Raw genomic sequence first — 24944 nt, 5'->3', positions numbered from 1 at the left:
TCTGAAGTAATTACAATTGTTTTTTCTCAACATTCCAGATGTCCCCCTTGCTTGAAGTACAGGACCAATTAGAAGCCTGAGGGGACTACATTTCAAACATGCCCTTTTCAGCAGAACCAAGTTGTTGGCTCTGTTACAAATTAGAGCTCTGCTTCAATATAATAATTTCTCATTCAAATGCGAATATTTTCACTGTAATTATACAGTTACATAGTAAAGCACACCCCATCAATTTCCCATCTAACCTGATATACTGCAACTACTGAGAACTGAATTTCTGTGACTGTACCTGAAAAAGGATGACATGCTGCTAGTTAATATCTGACAAAATCTCAGATTCTGCCTCCTATTTGCATGAAAAAGAGACATAAGGGAAGACTGGATGCACTATTACTAATCCAGCGACTGTAGCAGTTTAAAGGCTGAAAATCTCTGAGAAAAAGGCCAGATGCCACCACATCATACATTAATGACCTATTTACCTGACTGACTCACTCTTCAATCCAATTCAAAGTATCTCCATTGATTTCAGTGGGGTTAGACTGAAGTAACTGTGCAGGATTGCTCTGTAAAAGAATAATCTATCCACCTGTAAGTTTTTAGTTTTTGTACCAGGTTACCTATCACAGTTGAGCCTAGAAGTTCTTATCTTTCACTATGGGAAAATTGCAGCTAATTTAGCGCAAGAAAGAATATTGTAAAGCATTTATATTGTACAGCTCATGCATTTATACCAGGGGTCAGAAACCTTTTTTCTGCCAAAGGCCATATAGATATTTATAACATCATTCGCGGGCCATAAAAAATTATCGACTTAAAAAACAGTGCTCTGCCAAGGGAGAATGATTCAGGCTGGCAAAATTAATGCAAATAATTGTTTTTCTATTTGAAGTCATGTGGCACACACACACACACACACACCCCACCCCTGGCCCGCCACCCTAGGCAAATGCATAGGTCCAGGGTTTTTTTGTAGAAAAAGCCCAGCAGGAACTCAGTAGCATATTAGACCACATCCCCTAATATTAGCATATTAGGTCACACACTCATTTGCATATTAGGCCACACCATCTGGGATAATCACGTGCAAACTGAACTGTGACAGTAACTTTTCCAGGCCCTGCAGCAATTCTGGCCAGACGGCCAGGCCCCAAGGAGGCTGCTGCACAGTACATCTGGGCCCTGTGATCCCTGCCTGGCCCTGGGGAGGCTGCTGCACAGTGTGGCTGGGCCCCACGATCCTCGCTGGCCAGCCAGGCCCCAGGCTGCCACATGGCTTGGTTCGGCCCAGCAATCCCCGAGGGCCACACCAAATGACCTCGAGGGCCGCATACGGCCCTTGGGACAGGGGTTCCCCACCCCTGATTTACACTATAGCAGTTTCAGACGTATGATACTCCTTTGGAAGTTCAGGCCATGAATGATTGATTTACACCACTGGGCTACAGGCAGCAATAGGCTTCCTATAAAGTTTGTGGCAGCAAGGAGTTAAACAGACATGAGAGACAGAATTGTGAAGTAAGGCATAGACAAGGTTACCCTGATAGCCATTTCTGAACAGAAGGACACATTTTTTAAAAAAAATTCACATTAGTCAAATACAGTTTGTGCTCAGTTCTATTATAATTCTGTTCAAATGCTGAATAACAAGCCTTCAACAATACATTTCTACATATATAATCTTGAAGATGATTGGTGGTTTGGGGCAATACATTATTATCCATATGGAAGCTCAGACATTAAATATATCACCTAATTTATAAGAGGTCCATTTTATATTTTCACAGGTGTGGCCAATATATGTGTGCCTGCCCTTAGTCTGGATGATGCTAGTTTTCAACAGAGGCTATACATACTGTTACATTGCAGGGGACATGCCATCTTAATGAGGTGTTTGGAGACAGAAGTAGGTATCAGAGATATTCTCTGGGTCAAATCTTATGGACAGTCTGAATGGGTTCAAGAGGCTGCCAGCAGTCATCAGTGTGGGACTTGCACTGTAGAGTTTCACAGGGCCCCATTCTAACCCCTCACTCTATTCAACCTCTTTGTGAAGCCCTTAGAAAAAAATAATATACAGTTGGGCATTTGGCTGTCAACAATATGCCAATGACACCCAGTTCTACACGTCCTTATGTAAATGTACTGGTGCTACGGTAGAAGTCCTGAATTGCTGTTTGTTGATTGAAATTAAATAGTTATGAGAGGACAAACTGAAACCAAAATCTATCAAGACAGAGGTAATGCTGATTGAGAAGGTGGAAAGGATGCAGCGCTTCCCACCTTCTGTGGGGGTCAGACAACTCAGTAAAGATGAGTTATACTAAATCCAGCATTACTACAGCAGATGTTAATGCAACTACAAAGAATGCTGTCTACCAACTTTGTTTAGCCCAGAAGATGGCCCCCTAACTTTGGCCAAGCCAGACTCCTGGATCCATGCAATGGTAACATTAAAACTAGGCTACTGTCTCTATGTAGGTCTATTCCAGCTCAGGTTGATACTTGGGCAAGAGACCAAAGAAGGCTCTGTGAGGAAGGCTATGTCAAGCCACCTATGTTGCTAACTTGCCTTGAAAGCCCCTTGCTGGGGTCACCATGACAATTACAATTTGACAGCATGAATGTACGCAGCATGTACATATCAGCACCACTTGGCAGTCACTCCATTAGCAGCCCATCAGTTACCAGGTTTTACTCAAGGCTGTCTCATACAAAGTGCTTCAGGGCCCTGGAACCTCAAAGTTGCAGGAGCACCTAGATTTTTACTTGGTTTTAATTTATGCATCCTAATCCTATTACATTAGTGACTGGATGTCGCATCCTATTGGATGCATCAATTTATACTGTGCAATCCACTTTGAGTCTCAGTGTGAAAGGTGGACTATTAACATAAATAAATAAATGTCACAATATTTAAGTAGCTCACCTTGTGTGGGAGACTTTGCTTCATAAGTTCCTCATTCCAAGGGCAGATGAGACTACATGGTTGTTTTGTATAGTCTGAGCAGCAAATGTTCCTGGGGCTTGCTAAAAGCTACCCAAATTCTACCAATGGAAACAGTTGAATCATTTATTAATGCCTCTGCTCATCATGTTGCAAATGGCAGAAAAGTGTCACACATATGAGGAAGGGGAAATTACTGTTCGGAATTACACCAGCTTGAACAGTCTTAGTTTCTACAAAGCCTTGCAAACCTTGGGAAAAACAGACCATAAGTGTCTATTAGTATCCCCTTCATTTCTGAATTCATGGACAATTACTTAGTACCTATTAGTTCACAGCTTGGACAGAACATTGACCAGAGGTCAGACCAAGAGGTGGAATGAACTTTTGTAGCTATACTAATGGTGGAGCTTTCCTCCAAAACAAAGAGTGTATGGGGCAGAAAAGGCACATTCCTTTCTGTACAACATTCCTTGATTTCTTGAGTCAGAAGAAGGCTCCACTGTTATTGGAACAAAAACAGGATTTATCTCTTTGTCAGCATTTAAGTACTGAGTGGCTAGCTACAAGTTACACTAAATCCATTTTTTTCTCTTCCTGTGCCTGTCAAGTAAGATTATAGCTCATTTTGACCAATAAAAGCGACTGCACTGATATTTCTAGTTATGCCAACTCAGCATGGTGAGGTATCATATATGCATAATATGAGTGGCAGTATTAATTCAGGGTCTGAAGCCATGTGAGGTTTTGGTCAGTTCACCATGGATTATACCAAGAATTTGTATTGCTAATTTCACTAACTTTCTGTAAACACTTGGCTATTTTTAGAGAGCTATATAGACATGCTGCCACACAACTAAGCTAAGAATCTGCCATATGACTTACCATCCAGAAAACCGATCTTGGTAATAGTTTTAGCATACTTAATATATGGATGTCAAGGGTCCTACCCACTTTTAATTTGAGTGTATCAGATTTCCCCTGCAAACAGATGGAGAACAGCAACTAGAGCACAAGGTATAATTTAAGCACAAGATGTAATTTAATATAATATATGGAACGGGTTTTGAGCTTATGACCCACAACATTACTCTCGTCAACAAGTACAGTTTCCTGCAATGGTTCCCCTTTGAATATAATATATGGAATGGGTTTTGAGTATATGACCCACAACATTACTCTCCTCGACAGGTACAGTTTCCTACCATGTCTCCCCTTTTCAATATTCAATACTGTATGCTTATCTTCAGAAGAAACCAGTATTTAACACACGTTATAATTATTCATGCCTGAATTCTAGCCCACCATAAGTTGTCACACACATACACAAACTAAACTGCTGACTCAGAACCATTATATGGGCAGCAACAATTTATACAAAGTTACCAAGTAGATCTTAACTACTTCCTGAAGGTCAGGGGGTGGTGTGTTATTTTTATATAGGTTTGAATCATACCCCCTCACCTTGTATGTGGGCACAACAGCATGTGTATTATATAACAGAAAACATTCACAAAAGGCAGAAAGCAAATAAAGTCAGGGCATTTTCCCTCTTTTCTTTTTAAAAATGCTTCATGTTCCGTTCCCCTCCACCTAGGGAGAAAATCTAATTTTATAGAACAGCATGAAATTCAGCAAGTTCTTATTACAGCTGTTAAGTTTAGAAACTGAGTAGTTTTTTAACTTTCATAAGAATTCAGTGATACCATTACTGTTCCCAAAAGGTGCTGTAGGTTGAAAATCCTGACCATGCATATGAAGTTGGTCAAGTTAAGACTTCTTAGAGAAACTGAGAGGCACAGCCAAACTAAGGTAAGAATTTACTGTATCAGTGTTCCAGACAGCTTCATATCTATTAACTAGTGGATAAGTTCAGACACTACACTAAACTGCAATTATAATTCAAAAGCACTATAGCTTGCTCAAGTAGCTGTAACTTCAAATGCAGACACTTTCCAGAGGCATCATGATACATGCCAATGGGTCATTTCATGCATAACCTTTGTCTCCCTACAGTAATTTCTGAGCAGAAAAGTAGTTCCCTCTACTTATCTAAGCAATTCTTTAATGAAAGGTTATCAGCAAGAAACATTACCAAACCTAGTGGGAACTCACAGTTTCTGTCATTCTGCTGACCATACAATATCACCATCAACAGACTAATAATGCAAAGCACATGGGGGAAAAAATTCCCTCAGAACCTCTGTTTACCAGATTATAGCAATCTCAATGCCCCACTCAGCATTCAAACCAAGGCTTTAGTACAGTAGGACAGGCAGACTAGACACATACATACACACTTCAGCATTGCTCATAGTCAGCCACAAGTGAAAACAAATTCTCTCTTGTATATGTACAGCAGAGGGCCACTCTAAATGGGGAAAAGTTGTCTTTTTTGAAATAAATCAGCTTCAACCAACCTTCTTGTTCAGCTCTAAGAAACTGCAAAAGTATATGAAGGCCATAAATATTTAGGGTGCTTCCTATATAACACTGCCTTCACATTAAGTATTCAAATTTGAGGGTTATGCTATGCAAAGTGTATTTCCAACAAAATGCTTCTCGCATTAAACCAATACTGCATATTTTGAGATGAAGCCCCTCATATTTCTAATCTGTATTTTCTTCTAAGGAGATAAAAAGGTGTACCCTCCCCCCTCTTTTATTTTCTTACAGTTACCTTTGGGATGCGGATTATGCTCAGCGCGTGCAACTGGCCCAAGGCCACTCAGTAAGATTAATGATTGAGTTGGGATACAAATACAGGATTCTGCAAGTCACATCCAGTGCATAACTACTCGAACCACAATGGCCGAAGGAATAGTTCCTTGCTTTGCTATTTATGTGGTCACTCACTGTTGTGAGATTTGAACTGGAGCTTCCCCACACCAGTATGTCTCAAATAGCTTGTATTCTCAGAGAACTTACTTTCCAATATTTTCAGGTAACGCATGTAGTGAGATGTCATTTACTGAAAGACACGTTAGGTTTTGTAGTTCAGGAAAGCTTTCAGGCAACCTATGGAGAGATACAGAGAGGGTTCAAGTAAGTCAAGGGCAGCAGAAGGGGTTCTGCTCCTGGAGCAGTTTTTCATGTTTCAGCAAACTTGGCTTTCCTCTTCTTCTAACACATCAGCAAAAATCAATCAATATAAACACCCTAATTAAATGAACTTTTTACATGCATAAGAAGCTTTGAACAAGCTTGGCCCACTTAAACCATCTCTTGACCAGGCAAATATTCTTTAAAAGTTTGGCAAATCCAGGGGAAAGGGGGCTTTTTCACAAAGAAAGAGGTCTGTGCTCTCTTACTATCTGGTAGCTTTGCTTCCAATGCTGTGTGGTGACAGTACAAGCTGTTTTAAAAAAGCAAATCAATACTTCATTAAACTGGAGCAGAGCCACAACACGGAAATGAATCCAACCCACCCGATAAAAGCCAAACAACATCAATCAGCTCCAGGGGATTCTTTTCTTGGTCCTGCATAGGAGGAAGATGGCTATCATCAACACGGACTATATTTCAAATGACAATCTGCTGCAGATTAGATGTTATATCTTTTAGACTTGTGTCTAAAAGACCATAGATCACTTGAATGGGAAGCAGAGATTAACAGCTCACTTTCCACATGGGACTACTGCCTCTAAGGGGCTAATTAAACAACTGCTATTCTTGTGTAAATGTTTCTTATGTGTTAAACAGGAAGCAGTTAGTCATTGTTAGGGCCAATATACCAAAGAGGAACAATAGTAACATGGCTTGAACCAATCCCAGGAGCACATTTAGAAACTTGGAAAGCAAAGAGGCACCATGCTGGAACACTGAAGGCAGAACTCCATCCATCCATCAACCTCTCCCATAAGATTACATATTCTATAGTACAGGTATCAAATACTTATACCTCACATCTGTTCTTAACAGAACTGGCACATTTAGCAGTGCCATTTTTCTTGGCAGAGCAGGCAGCAATTGAACATTCCCCCCCTCCCATGTCCTTCACTGAGGAAAGTGACAGGTACTTCATATTCTAGTACTATATCAAGCACTATGTCAAGCTTGAAGCAGCGCTGAAAATTCTCAGGAATCTATCGGTTTTCCTTTCACATTTTGACATGCCATTTTTCTAAATCATGCATCATAGCCAAGCTGCTACCAGGTGCTACAGACTTTTAAAAAATCAAGGCCTCTGTCTAGAAAGAACATCTTTCTGTATGTCTGAGTAACTTCAGAAGCCACTAATAGCTCTTGGAGTGCTCTGCAGCCCATCTTCCCATCTTTTTATACAGAGGTAGATCTAATTCAGTGTTCCTGTTACTGCTGATGTGTGTATCTCCAGAACAGACACACGCTGCCTTATTGGGAGAAAACTATGGACTTTAACTCACCCAAAGCCAGAATCAGTCACCACAAAAACAGCATTTTCAAAATCTAGGAATCCCAGAAAATATACAATTTTTCATTTCTGCCTCATGCCTCTTGCTGATCAATTTGGCTTACCAGTGCATAGGGTCACCGGTTTGACATTCCTTCCCACACAACAAGAGTCACAAGGCCTTCTAGGTCTTGGGGTCAACGGAGTGCTGCAGAACTGTTTCAACCCTGTGCCAGGAACCAAGGGAGAGCAGTGGAGCTGGACAAGGCAGAGCATGCAGCTTTATGAGAAAAGGGACCGTGTGGTCTGAACAAATGGGTCCCCTGTCTTAGAGGAAAAGCAACTCTTGATGCCATACTCACAGGTGAATCCTTTTCACCTGCACTGACAGTACAGGGGGAATGGACTCTCACATACCTGTTCCCTAGGTTTCAACTTGAACTAGGTACAAAAGCCAAGAACCTACAGTAGGAAGAAAAATGAGCTGCCTCCACTGGTCAATAAGCACAGCCAAGATGCAGAGACATAACCCCTCCCCTGTCTGATGTCCTGGGGCTAAACAGGAAAAAACTTGGTCCATCAGGGGATGGGGGAAATCTAGGATTTAACACTTATGCCCAAGCCTCCATAAACTACTACTCCATATAATATTTTAACCAACTTCTGCAGATGTACAGTTTTACAATTATTAAGAAGGTTACCTGGTGAGGGGATTCCCACTGAAGTCTGCTACTTGTAATGATTTGCAGAAGGAAATGCTTTCAGGAATTTCAGCAATATCTAGGGGGGGGAAGGAAATACAACAGTCAGAGATGCAATTGGGAGTCTGAGAGATCCACATGGGCAAATGTTAGATCTGGGCATATCAAAATCCCACAAAGCATGAGACTGTCTACCAACTATCTTTGTAAAAGCAATGCTCTGTGTTAGCTGACATTTATATATAGAACTATCATTTAAGGATTTTGGAAGAATCTAAATGAACAACCCAGAAAGTTTCTTTTGGCACTGGTTTTAATCTCTTTCCTCCCTCTCATCATTCAACACTCTTGCTACGCTGTAGCATTCAACAAAGGCTACAGTAGCATGGCATTCCTGTTCTTAAAACACACACACACACCACTCTGTGGCTTGCAAAAGAATAACCAACCACTTATGCAACCCTGATCTTCTCCAAAGTCAAAATAACTATTCCAGTAGATTTTAGAAAAGGAACGTGGCATAATATCACCACAAGGTAGACCCAAACTAGACAAAAACAGTGGGCAATCTGACAGCAGACCTAATTATTACTTTCTTCTTCTTTTGGTGGCTAGTATTTGCAGGCCTGCTTCCAATAATACTGGGACCACAATGCGGGAAGACAGAGCATTAATCTCCAACCCCATTTTGTATTCTTTTGCTTAAATAATATCATTTGAGCTTCTGTTTAACTTGCAGGAGACACAGGAGGTTACAAAGTGTTTTCCCAGTGGAGAAAACCAAGTGGATCTGCAGAGGTTATTTGGTGCTAGAAGAGCAGTTAAAAGGTAAAGGTAGTCCCACCCACCCACCCCCCCCATGTGCAAGCACCAACTCATTACCAACCCATGGGGTGATGTCACATCATGACGTTTTCGTGGCAGACTTTTTATGCGGTGGTTTGCCACTGTCTTCCACAGTCATCTACACAAGGAAAGGATACCTCTCCATCCTCACATCAAAACCGAAGCCCCACACAGCCATGATATCCCTTTAGAAGACTGAGATCCATTATCTTGGTCATGTTTATTTTAGTTAGAAAGAGGAAGATTCTCAGAAAGATTTTAAAGGCCTAGAATTTGGCTATATTTCATGATTGCCAAAATAAGCCCTCCCATCAATAACACAGCTTGAAGAGAACTTGCTGCTCTCAGATTTATTTATTTTTTTAAAGAAATATAACTTTTAACTTTGGCAGGAATAATTTATACATTGGCCTATTCCAGTGTTTATAACAATCACTTACTTGGTAGAATTAGCAAATTTGCTAGAAATAACGGTACTTCTAAGGACCAGTGACATGTGATTTGCAAAGCAGAGGTGGGGGGAGTGAACCAATCACCCTCTCCAAATGGCGCCCTTCTACACATACATATTTTGTCATGAACAAGAAGTTCTGATAAATTGGCTCATTCCAATTGCTAAACACCTAATCAAGTTTAAGGTGTCTGAGTAACTAAGCAACAGAGATTTTCCAACCTTGGTTTATCCATGAGTTCCCTAGCCAATTTGCTGTTTATTATTATGTCATGGTTAAAGACGAGCATATACAAGAAGCCACCTGCACACAGCAGTTTACTAATTATAGAGATACATAAGAACAATAAATCTTTCCCAGTCTTCTAAAATTTACGCATCTGAGGCTATAGATAGCTGGGTTAAATCTTTTTAAACCAGCACTTAAGAACAAACATTTGCTATTCATGACCTTTGAACCCTGTACTACAGAAAAAAACTATGTGGTCAAGGTTGCTGTTAAAACCCAAATATTTCAGCTTTGGCAGAAGGTTCACTAAGAATCTCCAGGAAGTACTCAGAATCTCTAGTACTAAGAATCTCTAGTACTCAGTCTTGTTTGCGGGAAGATGGGTACAATCAACAAGTGTGCACTTAGCCACTACGGCAGCAAAAATTTTGCTCCTGTTTCAGTTTCTGCAAAACCATTTTCAGTCAGTCCAATCTATTTTTAAATTCAGCTATTTTCAGTGGACTACAGAAGAATTTCTAAGTAGGGTCTGGACTCTGGAGGGAAGTGTCCTATCCCCTTAATAAAGGTTTAATGTGATGTTATTAGCTTCCATGCCATGAAAAATTTCAGCTGCCCAGTTCCATACATTAAGTCTCTATTAAAAGGAGAGGACATATTTCTCCAAGACTCCTGGCAACTCTAAATCTCCTTCCAAATTATAGCCAAATGCAGTTCTAGAATTTACTTTCCCAAATAGCAGCATGCATAGCTACAATAATAACACTAGAGCATTTAAAGCAACTCATACACATCTAAGTTAAATAGGCTAGTCAGTCCCCAAGTGTACCCTACAAACTGCATTTACTTTGGCTGCTTTGTCAGTGGGTGTGGGAGTGTTCACTTTCATTTAGTGCAGTGGTCCCCAACCTTTTTGGCACCATGGCCCCAGGGCCAGCAGGGTGAGGGAACTGAATTTGGCTTCCCCCCCCCCCACTCCACGCAGCCTCACTCCTTGCCCCCCATGGCGCCTCCTCCTCCCTCTGTTTTTACAATGTTAAGCTGGAGAAAGCCCCCTCCGGGCACTTTAAAAGCTCACACACACCCCGCTGATCAGCTGATTCATGGGGGAAACAGCGGCAGTGAGCGACCCACTGAACAAGCGGCGCTACCCTTGCCTCTGGAGGCAAGGGTAGCACTGCTTGTTCAGCGGTTACTCGCCACTGCTGCCGCAGGGTGTGTGTATGTGAGCTTTTAAAGAGCCCAGAAGGCGCTTTCCCTGGCTTAACATGGTAAGAATGGAGGGGGGAGGAGGTGCTGCAGGGGAGGGCAGGGAGGCTGCAAGGCATCGTGGGGGGGGGGGCAGCAAGGCTGGCAGCCCAGTTGCTGGGGTTGGGGACCCCTGTTTTAGTGGAAGTGCAGCCAGCTGCTAGGGAGACAAGGAAATGCAGATGGTATTCAGGGGAGCTTCACTGCTGTATTTTTATTTATTTGTTTTAGGAAATGGGAAAGTCTCCTGGCTCCACCCCCACCCCCCTGCAAAGTCCCCAGATATTTTCTGTATTGGACCTGGCAACCTTAATTAAAACAGGAGTCCTGTGGCATTAAGCTTGAAAATAAAAGTTGAAAGTCTCAACAAGCTCCTGTTTATTTTTGCTATGGCATAGTAATATGGTCTCCCAGTTTTTACCATCACTCTACAACCCGCCCCTACTGCAGATGAAAAACTATGACAGAAATACAGCCTTGCATATGAGCACTTATTGAGATGAGTTTTGGACTCTCCAGCTCAAAACAGTTCTAAAAATCTTTTGGTTTGTTTTCACATCTTTCCATCTTTTCCATACAGAGAAACTAATACAGTATTAGTTGTTATAAATCAATAAACTGCAATTGATATCTGTGATCAGCCCTATGCTTCTTTTACTTGTCTGTCTAAATGTTAATATGATTCAGCTATATCATACAGCATTGTTAGGGTCATCTAGAATGGAAGGAAATGTACTTAATATAAGTTGCTCAACGGCATTATCATTTGACATTAACCCTCCCCTGTCTGTTATCTGGAGCCAAGTGCCTGGAATCCATCCTTAAGGGCTAAACCTTAATGAGGGGGTCTGGCTCAAACTGAGCCTTAGAAGTTCATGCAAGTGCAAAGCACAGGTCTCGTCTTCAAAGCAAGAAACAAAAAGCATCACATTGTGTAAATAAAAGTTTAGCTCTCAACCAGAGATTACAGCTGTCCAGAGATAGAAGTATGTCACGTCCACACAGGGCTGCCCTTTCACTGTTTCACATGCCTCAAACCTGAATTTTTCTCTGCCATGTGTCTACAACAGCTATAGTTCTAGTCACTATCATAATGATAAAATTTTTTGACACAGTTGAGAAGCATCTACATTGGACAAGTACAATGCTCACCTCCAGTAAATCAATGGATTGAGGACCTTAGACCTCTATCAATATTTGAACACATGGCATATAGACAACAATTGTGTACAGACTTATTTTTAGATATTGGGAAATCCTTTACAGACACTTATGGGTAGATTATACCACACCTGTAGTTATATTTTGTCAGTATTTTACGTATTCCTTTTGCTTTCTTTTTAAAAAAAATATTTAGTTGCGGGTTTTTGAGGGGTTTTTTTCCATTTTTAAAAAAAGGACTTAAAAAACCAGTTGAGAAACATGCACATAAGTCTCAATGTCTAATGGATCAGGTAAAAATCAAAGATCTGCAAATCCTGAAAATCAATTGCAATAGCCATTTTATGATATCTAGCTTCTTTTAAAATCACACAACAATTATCTTTTTTAGAGAAAAGAAAAGGGACATTTTAATGACATGGAAAGGTTGTTCAAAATTTCAGTAGACAGAATAAATACTGCTTAAATCAATGGTGTACCATACAATATGCAAAATATCTTCTCAATTATGTGTAGAATTGACAGATGTGAATTCATTCACCTCACTGTTGCTTATTTACATGTACACCTCTGGCTCTATAATGGCTACCCAGGTACAGGTAGGTTAATCCCTAATGTGGTTGGGTTAATACACGGGTGTCAAACATGTGGCCCAAAGGCTGAATCCGGACCCTGGAGGGCTCCTATCAAGCAACTGGCTCTTGTCTGCTTCCTTCTTCCTCTTCCTTCCTTTTGCATCTACGTTTGCTTTGCAAGGCTTGCTCAATCACACAGAAGCTACAGAGCAAACCTCAATTTTCTCCACTGGTTGAGGCTCCTCCCCCTCCTGGTCCCCTGGGGAGGGAGGGAAAGAGCCAGAGTTTCCTTTGCCCAGTTCTCTGGATCCCATAGGAGAAATACAAAGAAAGCACCTTTAAGACCAAGTGCTAATGTTTTAAGCAAGTTTTATTTTAAGGTTTGGTGTTTTTTTTAAATCATAACAAGAGTTGATTGCAGCTTTAAGACCAACTTAGTTTTATTCAGAATGTAAGCTTTCGTGTGCTCTCTAAGCACACTTCATCAGACAAGGAATCCTTAGTCGTGTTTGTCTGTGCCCTTTAAAAAGTTTACACCTCTGCTATCTAATCTTAAATAGGTACACATGTGGTCCGGCCCAACATGGTCCGACAAGGTCTCATTTATGTCAGGTCTGACCCTCATAACAAATGAGTTCGACACCCCTGGGTCAATGGGTTCAACCCCTTTAAACATACACAACTTTTCTAAATGAATGCTTCACACACATGTGATGCTCAGATGCTCTGGCAGGGCATGGAAAATACATCACAGACCATTGAGATTCATTGTAACAGCACTGTTTCCATTTTGTCAGGAATGAATGCAAACACATTTTCTTTTAAAACAAAAAAGATTACAATCTACTGTGCCAAACCCACCACTGGACTCAGCATTTCTAGGCAGGAGGAGGCAGGTGTGTTTGATAAGTTTATTTTTTTTAAAACCCTAACCTAATTTAACGTGACTATGTACCTTTCCTACATAGCCATTTTAGAAGGAGTCAATAATTTGGGTTTGTCAATCTGAACATGTTAAAAATGTGGTTACTTGCACAAAAAAGGCGCCTTAGGCGTCTGGGATTACTGCAGAATCAAAAGGTTGTGCTCAAATATGACTACCTAGAAGAACCCAGCCAGCACCTAAACTGGAGGTAACTCATTGTACTTGGAGAGTTATGAAACCAAATGGTCTGAACTACTTTCTCACTTGTATCCCACAACATCTATAAACCCTGCTCTTTAACCCTGAGCTTCTGCAAAGTGCACGGAATCAGTAGAAGTCCCAAGAAGTTTCTAAACCTTCAGGGACAAGTCAGATATGACATGCAATGACAAGAACAACTGAATAACTGCAACATAACTAACCAATCTGATCCAAGTAGGCAGCCGTGTTGGTCTGAAGTAGTAAAACAAAATAGGAGTCAATAGCACCTTTAAGACCAACTTAGTTTTATTCAGAACGTAAGCTTTCATGTAAAAGAAAAGATTTTCCTAACCCAAATGTCTCAGCGATCTAGAATACAAGCAAAACCTATTTCAAAGATACCAAATTAATCTCCAAAGGGCAGCATAGTTTTTGTTTGTTTTTTTTGGGGGGGGGAGGGGAGAATACTCTTCTGTTTAGGTTGCAAGTGTACATAGCTACAAAAAACATCATGCCACACCATTAAGATGGATAAAACAGCTGGCTGAAACCCTGAGATGGATGCAGTTTATTTGCTTAAAATATTTTTATGCTGTCTTTCCACCCAAACAAGGTCCAAAAGCAGTGAACATAAAAACATTAAACACATTTAAAATTCAATTAAAAGCACATAAACACACAGCATTCAAAGGCAGGACAATATCATTATTGAGGGGTATGCCAGATGAAACAAAAAGGAAGGGAGTGAAGACATCATGCAGTAGTATGAGAGATACTACTTTGTCCCAGGCAAGAATCTATCAAAGAGGCTACAATCTAAAGGAAGTTTATTTCTCCCTTATTAGGAAGTTCCAAGGGTTAGGCAGTTTCTCACTTCTACTCTACTACCAATTCTTCTGAAAGTAGCAGCACTTAACTACTGCCAAGGAAGCAAAACAAACCAGACCTATTTTATTTTGCCTTAGGGGGCTGTGGCAGCTATCTCTCTATCTGCAGCTAGCATGGCATTGCTTGAAACTGAAATGTGAGCAGAGCTTTTCAAGTGTGACCTGCTAAGCATAACTGTAAAGCCTTCTGGCCATCTGTAGAGGGGAAGAGTTCGTTCAAAACAGCAACCTCAAGTCTGTCTGAAACTATAGTGAGGACCCGTCCCTTATCACTTCCCCATCCCCAATCTCTGCCAACAGCTCATCTAAATTCTTTCGCCCAGGGATGAAATGACTACAAGGGACCAAACCTTATCTCACCCATCTCCAAGGAACTCAGAATGCTCAGGAATCCTTCTTTTCATTTCATCCTGTCAACTATCTCATGAGATCATTTATTTTGATACATAGCAAGTGACTAAAATGGGCCTAGCTTCATGGTTGAGCAGTATGGCTGGGAACTTGTGGGATGGGATGGGAGATGGCAATGCATGCACCATGGTATCACAACTGGAAGCAAAGTCCCATCACTCTAGGGATCCCCAGAAATCCTATGGCAAAATCACAGAGTTGCAAGTGATTCTTAGAGCAACAGGACATCATGCTGCATGCAACACCAAAGTTTTTTCTTCTTCTGCCACTGCTCAGAGTGACAGAATGTCACAAGGGCAGTCAGCAGGAGGCCTCCAACATAGCAAGAAGTCTGGCAAACCTATGAGGCATCCAGGCAGCTAGTGTCTGTCTATCCATTTTTAAGTATGTATTTTTTTTAAAAAAGAAATATCTATTATCAGTGAGAAACCTCCTTGGCAAAGTGCCCTTAAGACCATACTGAAGACGCATTGTGCTGTAACTACTCCAAAGTGTTTGTATGCAGAAATACCCCAGAGAAGCAAGAATTCACTAGTCTAAGATACCTAGCTCCTCAAAGCAGCCAGTCTTCGATCCATTTATCCCCCCCAAATTCTTTGACATAATACTTCTGGTATTCCAAAAATGCTGAAATAATAAAATAATAAGGGCTGGCCTATACAAAAGGCAGCCAGAACTGAGTTTTGTATACAATTGCTTCTCCTGGCAAGCATTCTTACATGCAAAACGAGTCATTGCATGGTGCATCTGAATCACAGAAAGACAAGTGTGGTTTAGAGGGTTGGACTAGGATCTGGGAGACCCCAACTTTGAAACCCCATTCTGTCATGGAAGCTTGTTGGGGGACCTTGGACCACTCACATATTCTTAGTCTAGCTACTGTGGGGATAAGAGGCAGAAAAGAAAGCTGTAAACACCACTCAGAGCTCCTTGGGGGAATGTTATATTTTTATCCCACCAGACAGATACTGTTGACATTTGCAACACATGAAAATTCTTCATGCCAACATCTCAAATTGCCAGTAGCATCTGCTCTCCTATGGGATGTGGAAGTAAAATGAGTGACTGAGAGCTGCTATATGAACAAAGGACTAAGCCAGAACTAAGAGATAATTTCAAGTAGCCCCCTACATGAGCCAGTGTGTACAGTGGTTAGAGTATCCCAGGTTCAGTTCCAACCAAGCCATGAAAAGCTTGCTGGGTGGTCTTGGGTCAGTCTCAGCCTGACCTAACTCACAAGCTGTTGTGAGGATAAAACAGAAGAGAAAATAACTCTGTAAGCTGCTATGGGGGTCATCAATTAAGGTATACATTTAGAAAGCAGTAATACATGTCCATTCAAACTTCCAGAAAATAAACATAGTTCTTTCAACGTGCAATGTTTACTCATACAGGGAGAGTTTAGGCAAGTCTAGCCTTTTCACCCAATTTGTAAGGTATGACAGCCTCATCCACTTTCTTCCCTCAGAGGCAAGATTTCTGCTCCAGTGATGTGATGTCATGTCATGTCAATTCGATTTATATCCCACCCTCCCCGCTGAAGCAGGCTTAGGGCGGCTCACAATTCATAATGAACAACAATATAAAAACATTAAGTTAAAATATCAATTGGGTGCCAATTTCAATACAGTGAACAATATTAAATAAATACATAGGTGGCGTTCAGTGGTGATAAAAACATCCATTCAGATCTAACATCTTGGGCGATGGCAGTCATTTCAGCTGATTCTCGCCCTGAGCCCGTTAGGGGAGGGCAGGATATAAAATAAAATAAATAAATAATAGTTACCTGCCAAACGTAAGCTGAAATGGAGTTGGTTCCACCAATAAGAGGCAGCGACTGAGAAGGCTCTTTCATGAGGTATTTTTAGTCTTGCCTCCCTTGGCCCAGGGATTGAAAGCAGATTTTGAGTTCCCGATCGAAGTACTCTCTGGGGAGCATATGGGGAGAGGCGGACAGTCCCTAAGGTAGACCTCCTTGGCTATAAAGGGCTTTAAAGGTAATAACCAGCACCCTGTAACAAATCTGGTTAGCCACAGGCAGCCAGTGCAGCGCACACAGCCCAGGCTGTATGTGCTCCCACATGGAAAGCCCCAATAAGTAGCCTGGCTGCCGTATTCTGACCTAGCAGCAGAACTTAATGAAAAATACATTCCATGTTTTCCTTCCAGCATTGTCTATGCTGCAAAGCATTTTAATGGAGCGGAGCTCAGTTTCACTTTTCAGCGTTTATACAACCAGCTAGAAGCTGCTCCTCGTTGCAGCTGTGTGACCTTGCAAATAAAGGGTTGATGCTTTGAGCCAGCATTCTCTGCTGAACAGATCTTAGAAATGGTGCCTAGTGAGTACTCTAACCTGGGAATCCACAGTAAAAGGGGGATATTACACTGGAGAGCCATTGTCAATCTGAGCAGACCTGAGGGCAGGGGGAGAGGCTTGCAATGCCCAGCCATTTCCTATTTTCCTAACCCCAGAGCATTTTATATCTTTGGTTTATATCTTTAGCTGCGATCCTTGTGCTTTTTTTTATTTTTAAAATTGCATTGCCAAATCCCACTATTCCCCCACCTTTCAATTTTAAACAAAACATCACAAGAGTTTTAAGTATGTTTGTATTTTAAGTAAAAAATAATAATTTTATTTGTGTTTCTCTGAATCCTTTATAAAATTTATATCTCCGCTACCTGGCACTACATTTTATGATACATATGGCCTGGCCCCACGAAGTCCTATTTGTCAGATCTGGCCCACAAGACAAATGAGTTTGACACTCCTGAAATTCCAAAAGAAGTCCAAGGAAGATCATGTGGCGGGGGGTGGGGGGGTGGGGAGTGGCACTGTAGTAAACACTATGGACATTTTAAACAGCACACCACAACAATTCAGAATTGCAACGAAGGAGTAGAAAAAAGAAGAAAGCAGTTTCTTTCAAAAGCAGCTCAACCACACTTTGCTAACCAGACACAAGCCAATTTGTATGAATAGGTAAATAAATCCTGATAGCAGCCAGTTACTAAAATGGGTTTGTCTGGAATGACAGAAAAATCCATTAGCAACCAGTTACTAAAATGGAATACAAAGGCAGTTTGAAAAGAGCCACAATTACTTAAACCTTTACGTTTGAGAGGTTTTTGTTCCAGTGTTTTCCCAAACACTCCAGTATGCTTTCTTGAGTATTCTCTGACTCTTTGGGTTTCCAGAAGGCTAGTACACTCTCTTCAGTATGTAAACCCCCTTCTCTTGAAACACCAGTACTCATCTTGAGTTTTTAACTGACTCTTAAAGGTTTCTACAGACACCACACCAGACCAGGGATCTCTCCACTCTTCAGAGCTAAGGCCCTGTTTGGGTAGGGAATTTTCTTGTTTCGCTAGAAGAGCCACCCCTTTTCTTTGGACCAAATGGGAGTCTTCACCTAACTTCGCAAACTTTCTTGCCAACTTTTGCCCAATTCTCTGTCTATATAAAACTGTCCTTAGCTGAGGCTGAATCCCAAAACTGTCACTACTTAATTCTTCTCAACTAGGGATGAAAACAGACTGAAGTATCCTTAATATCTAGTCCAGAAGTTTTTCTCTGTTCAACTGATACTAACCAATCAGATTGCTTGCAGCAGCCTGTCACTCAGGGCTCTGTTTCTATGAAACATTAACCATTCACCATCCTTCATCTGTTTACACAGCACTTCTAAGCTTTTAAAAAGTTCAGTCTGTCACAAAAGGCTAACCCAGCCCTGACATGGATTGTCCTGGCTAGCCCGCTCTGTTCAGATCTTAGAAGCTAAACAGGGTTAGCCCTGTTTAGTACTTGCATGGGAGACTACCAAGGTAGACCAGGGTCTCTACCCAGAGGCAGAAAATGGCAAACCGCTTCTGAGTGTCTCTTGTCTTAAAACTCTACAAAGTCTCTGTATGTTGGCTGCAACCTGATGGCACTTCCCACCACCACCAAGGCTTACCCTTCATTAGCAGGTTTTTGACTTGGGGATGCAGTCTAACATGGAATCATAAATATGAGTTTCCAAGTGGAAAAATCTCATGAAGAAAACTTTAGGCTTTTAATCTTTTTCAAGAAAAGAACTCTGAATGTCAGAAGGTGACTTTTGTTTCTAATGAACACAGTCCCTAGAGAACTCTTCATATAGAAAATTCGAGCTGATTGATGTATAATTATGTGAGTAAATAGTGCTTGGTAAAAGAAGTTCCTATACTGAGATGTCTCTGCTTTACTTATCTTGAATTAAACTACAAAATAATTCTATACAACATATATGTATTCTAGCTTACCATTTCGAGACAAATCAAGTTCCACGAGCTGCATGAAGTTCGCTATCTCTGGAGGAAGTTGTCGAATTTCATTATCACTAAGCCCAAGCTTTCGTAATTTTACAAGCTGAAAGAAAGGCTGAAAAAGAAAAAAAATCTGCATTAAGTAAGCTGTATTTGGATCTTGATTGTATTGTAGTTAGCCATGGTTGTAGCTAACTTGATGACAAGTAAAACTCTACCATCAACCTAGGGACTATGGCATACATATTATTTCTGCACAATATGCCTTTAGCCACTGAACACTCACTCACACTCTCCTAGGAACCTTGCCCAGATGGACAAAAGATGGACTGAATTTTGCTGTGAGAAAATACACACAAAGTAGGCCTGTTTCCTTGCCTATGAGTATGTAGGAGTTAATGCGCATACTTCTGCATGTACAAATGCAGAATTGTCACCGGGAATATATCAGTTGGCTTGATCCAATGGCCAAATTTAAACTTGTAACTATTTTTTCACAGCAAAATTTGTCTACCCTTGCTTCAGAAGTAAACAAGTTTGTGTTAAGTATTCAACTTTCAATCATATCAGTCACTTACCCCAAACATTCAAAAGCATTTAAAACTTTGTTGTGTACTACAGTCCTCTCATGTGCATTAGCAGCAACACTACCTGAATTTATTACCCTCCAGAGCACTCCCTGGTCCTGTTGTCTTAGTAATGGATACCCAAGCTGGTCATACAGTAGGTTGCCAGCTCATGGCTGGCACCCAGTAGGAGACCCAGTAGGAACATGGGGAGCCGCATCGCCATGATTTCACTTCTGGATTCATTACAACACTCTCAAATTCAGATGAATCCTACAGCAGAATGCTGACACAGTGCTATCATTTCCATTCTTGTACAGGAAGTGACATCACAACATCCTCAAATCCTCAATCTTTTTTGCCCCATCATCCTTCTGAGTGATGGCAGTGATTGGAGGATGCCAGATCTTCTTTATTTGGGAAGAAAACTGCAATGGAAATTTTGCAAAGCAAGATGCAGTGTCCTCTCTAATAAAATCAATCAGGTCAGAAATTCATGCCTCAACCATCCTTTTATCACTGTAGTCTACTGTAGTCTCAAATTTAGTATTATTGCCCCTTCCCACCCTGCCAGCACAGAGTTTGTTCAACCTCCAAAGGCACAGGATCAATATAGGTAAGCACAAACATTTTAAATTAAATGTTCACATACAACACATGTAAACTCAGAGTGTGAGATCATTCCCAGAATTCTATATGACAGGGTGGCCAACGGTAGCTGTCCAGATGTTTTTTGCCTACAACTCCCATCAGCCCCAGCCATTGGCCATGTTGGCTGGGGCTGATGGGAGTTGTAGGCAAAAAACATCTGGACAGCTACTGTTGACCACCCCTGCTATATGATATACCAATCAAGCCATATAAGCCCAACAAACCTACACCATTTTGAATTGTTATACCCGAGCACATGTATAAAATGGCTAGGAGGACGAACAGATTGGTGGAGGTACAACATGCAATCTCCTACTCCCTTCAACTCATGAAGAGAAAATACTTGCATGAAGCTAGCCAATGTCATTCAGACTGCAGATGTAGTCTCTTCTCATGAGCCTTTAGTGCTATGGACTGCAAGATGCCCAACTTTCAAGAAACTTTTCCTGGCTGGGTAACAGAATGAGACCAATTCTTACAGTCAGCTAAGGTGGCAGTCAGTAACTTTTACCAGCTAATATGCCCCCCCCTTCCCCACAAGCACAGAAGATCCACAACAATTTATAAGAGTCATCCCACAGATTCAAAAATATAATATAGATCACATCTGTTGCAGACTTATTATATTTATCAATATAGCAGTTCATTCATTAAGGACTTCTAAGAAGGGTTATACTACATTCCCTTTCCAGAAGGACTGACTGGAATTCTAGTCATAGGCCCACAAGCAAGAGTACACGGATGTACCCACAGACATTTTCCACAAACCAGTTTGCATTTTTAAACTATTCAGAGAATGTGTCAATACAGCAAACCCTGATAACAGCAGTTTCTGGTACAAGCCTGGGAAATAAGTGTTTTCAGAGGCATTTCCCACAGCAGATGAGCAACAACCTGTACAAAGAAATAATTCCCATGGTTTATGAATCTCCCCCCCACCCAAGCTTTCTGACACAAATTCTGAAAAAACCAAAAATGATAAATGCACATTTAACACAATCCCATAAATGCAGCAATATCAGTAAGACTGCCACATCACAGAATTTACATTTTGTCCTTGCCAGGTCTGGAGACTTAGGTTTTACTGCTTATACTGCCCATTGCAAATTATCAAAACTTCAAAATTATGTGGGAAAGCATTGATTTTGGATTTTAATTGCACAACTTTAGGCAAAATATTTTTAGTCTTCAAGAGTCAGAGCTTTTCTTCTTTGTATGAAAAAAGCCATTTGATGATAGACAAGAGACCCTGTCAAAGTGGTCTACAGAACACACATAGCCTACCCCTGCCTGACACAAAGACCCTGTGTCAGTATCCCAGATCCTAATTTTAGCTAACCAAAATGCTTTAAATAGAGTGCATATTTGTAAAGGAGACAGAGCAGTAGCTCTGTGAACAATACCACAGTTTCTGGATAACTTTCAGCTTGTAATTCTATTGGGCAAAGCCTTGTGTTTTGTCTTTTAAACAGTTTTTAGTGCAGGCAAAATGTATACTGTCACCATACTTAGGGTAGTAGTGTTCCCAATCTCAACATTCAGAACAAATTGGAAAATGGAATGATAACGTCTAAGTGAAACAGTGGTAGGAAAATGCATGTTTGAACAGAGTAATGTCAATTAAGGACAGTGGCAAGTTTCATATAAGATTTGTAAAAGTAGTTTATATTTCATGTTTGTATGTTTTATGTTTTGTATGTTTGTAAAATGTATTTTTTAAAAAATTAAAAAATGTAGGCCAGCTCCTGGTGACATCAGGGGTGTGTCCTAATATGCAAATGAGTTCCTGCTGGGCTTTTTTCTACAAAAAAAGACCCTGATTCTAGCTATTTTCAAACAGCTTGTATCTTACAGGAGATAGTTTTACAGCGAGCATAAGATCCAACAGGTCAAATAACAATGCCAAGCAGAGACCAAGGTACCATGTTGAGGATCCCTGAATTAGCCTCAGGAGAGCAACAAAAAACCTAAACAAATCTATTCTTCTGACACATGTCAATAACAGCTTGGACCCTACACAGGGTTTTGGGAAGGGGGGAATTTCCCCAAAAAATTCAACAAATAAAATATATATATAAAAATAAAAAGATTTTTTAACTCTGCTTCCGAGTTATGTTTACAAAAGCAAGTAATACAGAACCTCAAGGGTTTTTTTTAATAATACAATTGTTTTAAACGGGAAAGGGGTGAAACTTGCAAAACAATGTAAAAATGGTCATTGTTCAGAATTTCACATAATTCTAGAATTTAAAAAATTAAGTGTTTCTATAACAAATGTGCCTGTAAATTAGTTATACGCAGATTCAATTAAAATGGTCCAAAAATAGTTTAGATTTTCCCCCTCCACTACTTTTCAAGTATCACCCTTTCTGGTTACACGCTTATAAAGAAGCAGTCATTATATACTGCACTGCAAGGCAAACGTTTGGCAAATGAGCTTCCCAGCCCCTTTCCTGTCTTCAAAAAAAGGTACGTATGTGTTCAGGACCCTAAATGGGTCAGGAATCACAGGCAGAGGATGAAGCCAGGAAAACAGCCTGTGGGGGGTGAAAGCCATCAAACCTTTCAGTGCTGTGCCTAAATCAGAACCGGCTTTCATTTAACAAAAGTCATTTCCAGCATCATGTCGATTTGCAAATCTACATAACAAACCTCATTTATTAATCCTGTAAAATGTGGAGCCTTCATTTATAAAGTTCTTTCCTTTAGCCAGTGTACTTTCCCACAACCATCAGCCAGACCATTCTAAGTGCTTAGAAAACTTTTCAGAGCAGTTGGAAGGATATTTCCAATGGACTTTCTGTAATGCCTCTTACTAGCCCATGCCTCTTCTAGCTGAGATTTTTGCTACGTTTCAACAATCAGTGCACAGCCTATAATTTCAAGCTGGATAACACCTGTGTGTTGGTGGGATGTAGTTATAACTGTATTTGTAATCATCAGTTGAGACATTTACAAAAGAGGTTTTTTCACCCAAATACATGTGGGCAATAGATGCATCTTGAGTTACTACAGTAACACTTCTGTTACCATTTCTCTTGTTTCCTTTGAAGACACATCAGTGAAGCACACAGAACAGATACAACCATTCCTGAATAATGTATCGATCACTGTTTTCAATAGTAAACAACTGACCTCCAAGTGTATAGAAAACTAAACACATCTGTTGATAAGGAGAAAGTTGCTACATGACTGCAGAGAACTCCTATACAGAAAAAAGATTTTTTTTCTATTACACAGAACAAATATAATTGCAACTTAACCAAAAGGGAGGAAAACCACACCAAACAGTAGCCTCATGAAGACAGACCTTGTTCTCGGATGCAAACAACTGAAAAGTAGTTAAGTAGAAAAATAGTTAAAAGAACTATTTTATATTTCTTGGATGCATCTTGTGAGAAAACCGCTGAGTCCATTGTAAGGTACAACTAACAGATGCTATTTCTTATTTTGGACCATTTTGATTGAATCTGGGTATAACTAATTTACAGGCACATAGGTAAGTATTTATTTATAGGAGAATAGAAGTTAGCCAGTTTAAAAGTTTGGGGAGTTTAACTATATATAACAATGGGCAGAACTCACAACTACACATGTGTAGAGGGACTCACCTTTACAAAGTGCATGGACTCACCAATACAGTGCAGCTCCAAACACTGCAAGGGGTGGTAAGAGGGGCTTCCACATCATTTTTGCAAGTGGAAACAGCGGGGGAGGGGGCTGTTTGCCACTTCCTTGGGCTTCCCATGTCTTTGATCATTGCAGGGCATGTGGAGCCAAAGGAAGGGGTATGGAGCCCTCCCCCTACTATTTCTACTTCAAAATAGTACAGAAGGAAAGCCTGAAGCCCTCATCCCTCCTCACAACACTCAGAAGTGCAGCAACTGGTGGAACACTTTGTAAAGGTTAGTCTACCTATGCACATTATGAATACCCACATCTGTTTATCATACAGATAATAAGCCCTAAGACTTTATATAGTTTTGAAGGGCACATGCTATTTCCAAATAGGTCTCCATCCACCAAAGATTCCTTGTGTGCTCTCAGCTTGTTTAGCAAAATCCTGGAGATAAGTCATCTTAGGTTAAGTTGCAAAAGGAAGAATCACTAGCCCAAGGTCACTCAATAAGCATCAGGGCTGAATGACCCCAGCTTCCCTAGTCCTTGCTAACTTTACACTACAGTGTCTCGTTCAGAGATAAAATAGTGGGAATTTCCTCAATGGAACAGAGTACTCATTTAAAGGAAGACAGGCAGGGAGATCAGGAGTTGTGGTACGTACTATGGCAGCTAAATGAACTTGCGAATAAGAAATAGCATCTGTTAGTTGTACCTTACAATGAACTCAGCGGTTTTCTTACAAGATGCATCCAAGTATTTATACACATAATTTACCTCACTTTTAATGACTGGGTGAGATTTACCGTAACTCAAGCCACTGCATACAGCAGGGGTGGCCAACGGTAACTCTCCAGATGTTTTT

At 40.6% G+C, this 24944-nt stretch overlaps 1 protein-coding gene across 3 annotated transcripts in view; it reads right to left on the bottom strand.

Annotated features, from left to right (window-relative positions):
• Nucleotides 1-24944, bottom strand: part of LRRC1 (leucine rich repeat containing 1) — a 123741-nt gene that overhangs the window by 79222 nt on the left and 19575 nt on the right. For all 3 annotated transcript variants that reach the window (XM_060235138.1, XM_060235153.1, XM_060235145.1), the window contains exons 2-4: nucleotides 19242-19359; nucleotides 8021-8099; nucleotides 5876-5965 (exon numbers count right to left, since the gene is read on the bottom strand). In XM_060235138.1, the coding sequence (XP_060091121.1) occupies nucleotides 5876-5965; nucleotides 8021-8099; nucleotides 19242-19359 (287 nt within the window). The remainder of the gene's footprint in view (nucleotides 1-5875; nucleotides 5966-8020; nucleotides 8100-19241; nucleotides 19360-24944) is intronic.

This window comes from Heteronotia binoei, chromosome 1, assembly GCF_032191835.1.
Source record: "Heteronotia binoei isolate CCM8104 ecotype False Entrance Well chromosome 1, APGP_CSIRO_Hbin_v1, whole genome shotgun sequence".
Classification (NCBI taxonomy): Eukaryota; Metazoa; Chordata; class Lepidosauria; order Squamata; family Gekkonidae; genus Heteronotia; species Heteronotia binoei.
The sequence above is the reverse complement of the archived record's forward strand: the minus strand, read 5'-3'. Positions and strand labels throughout refer to the sequence as shown.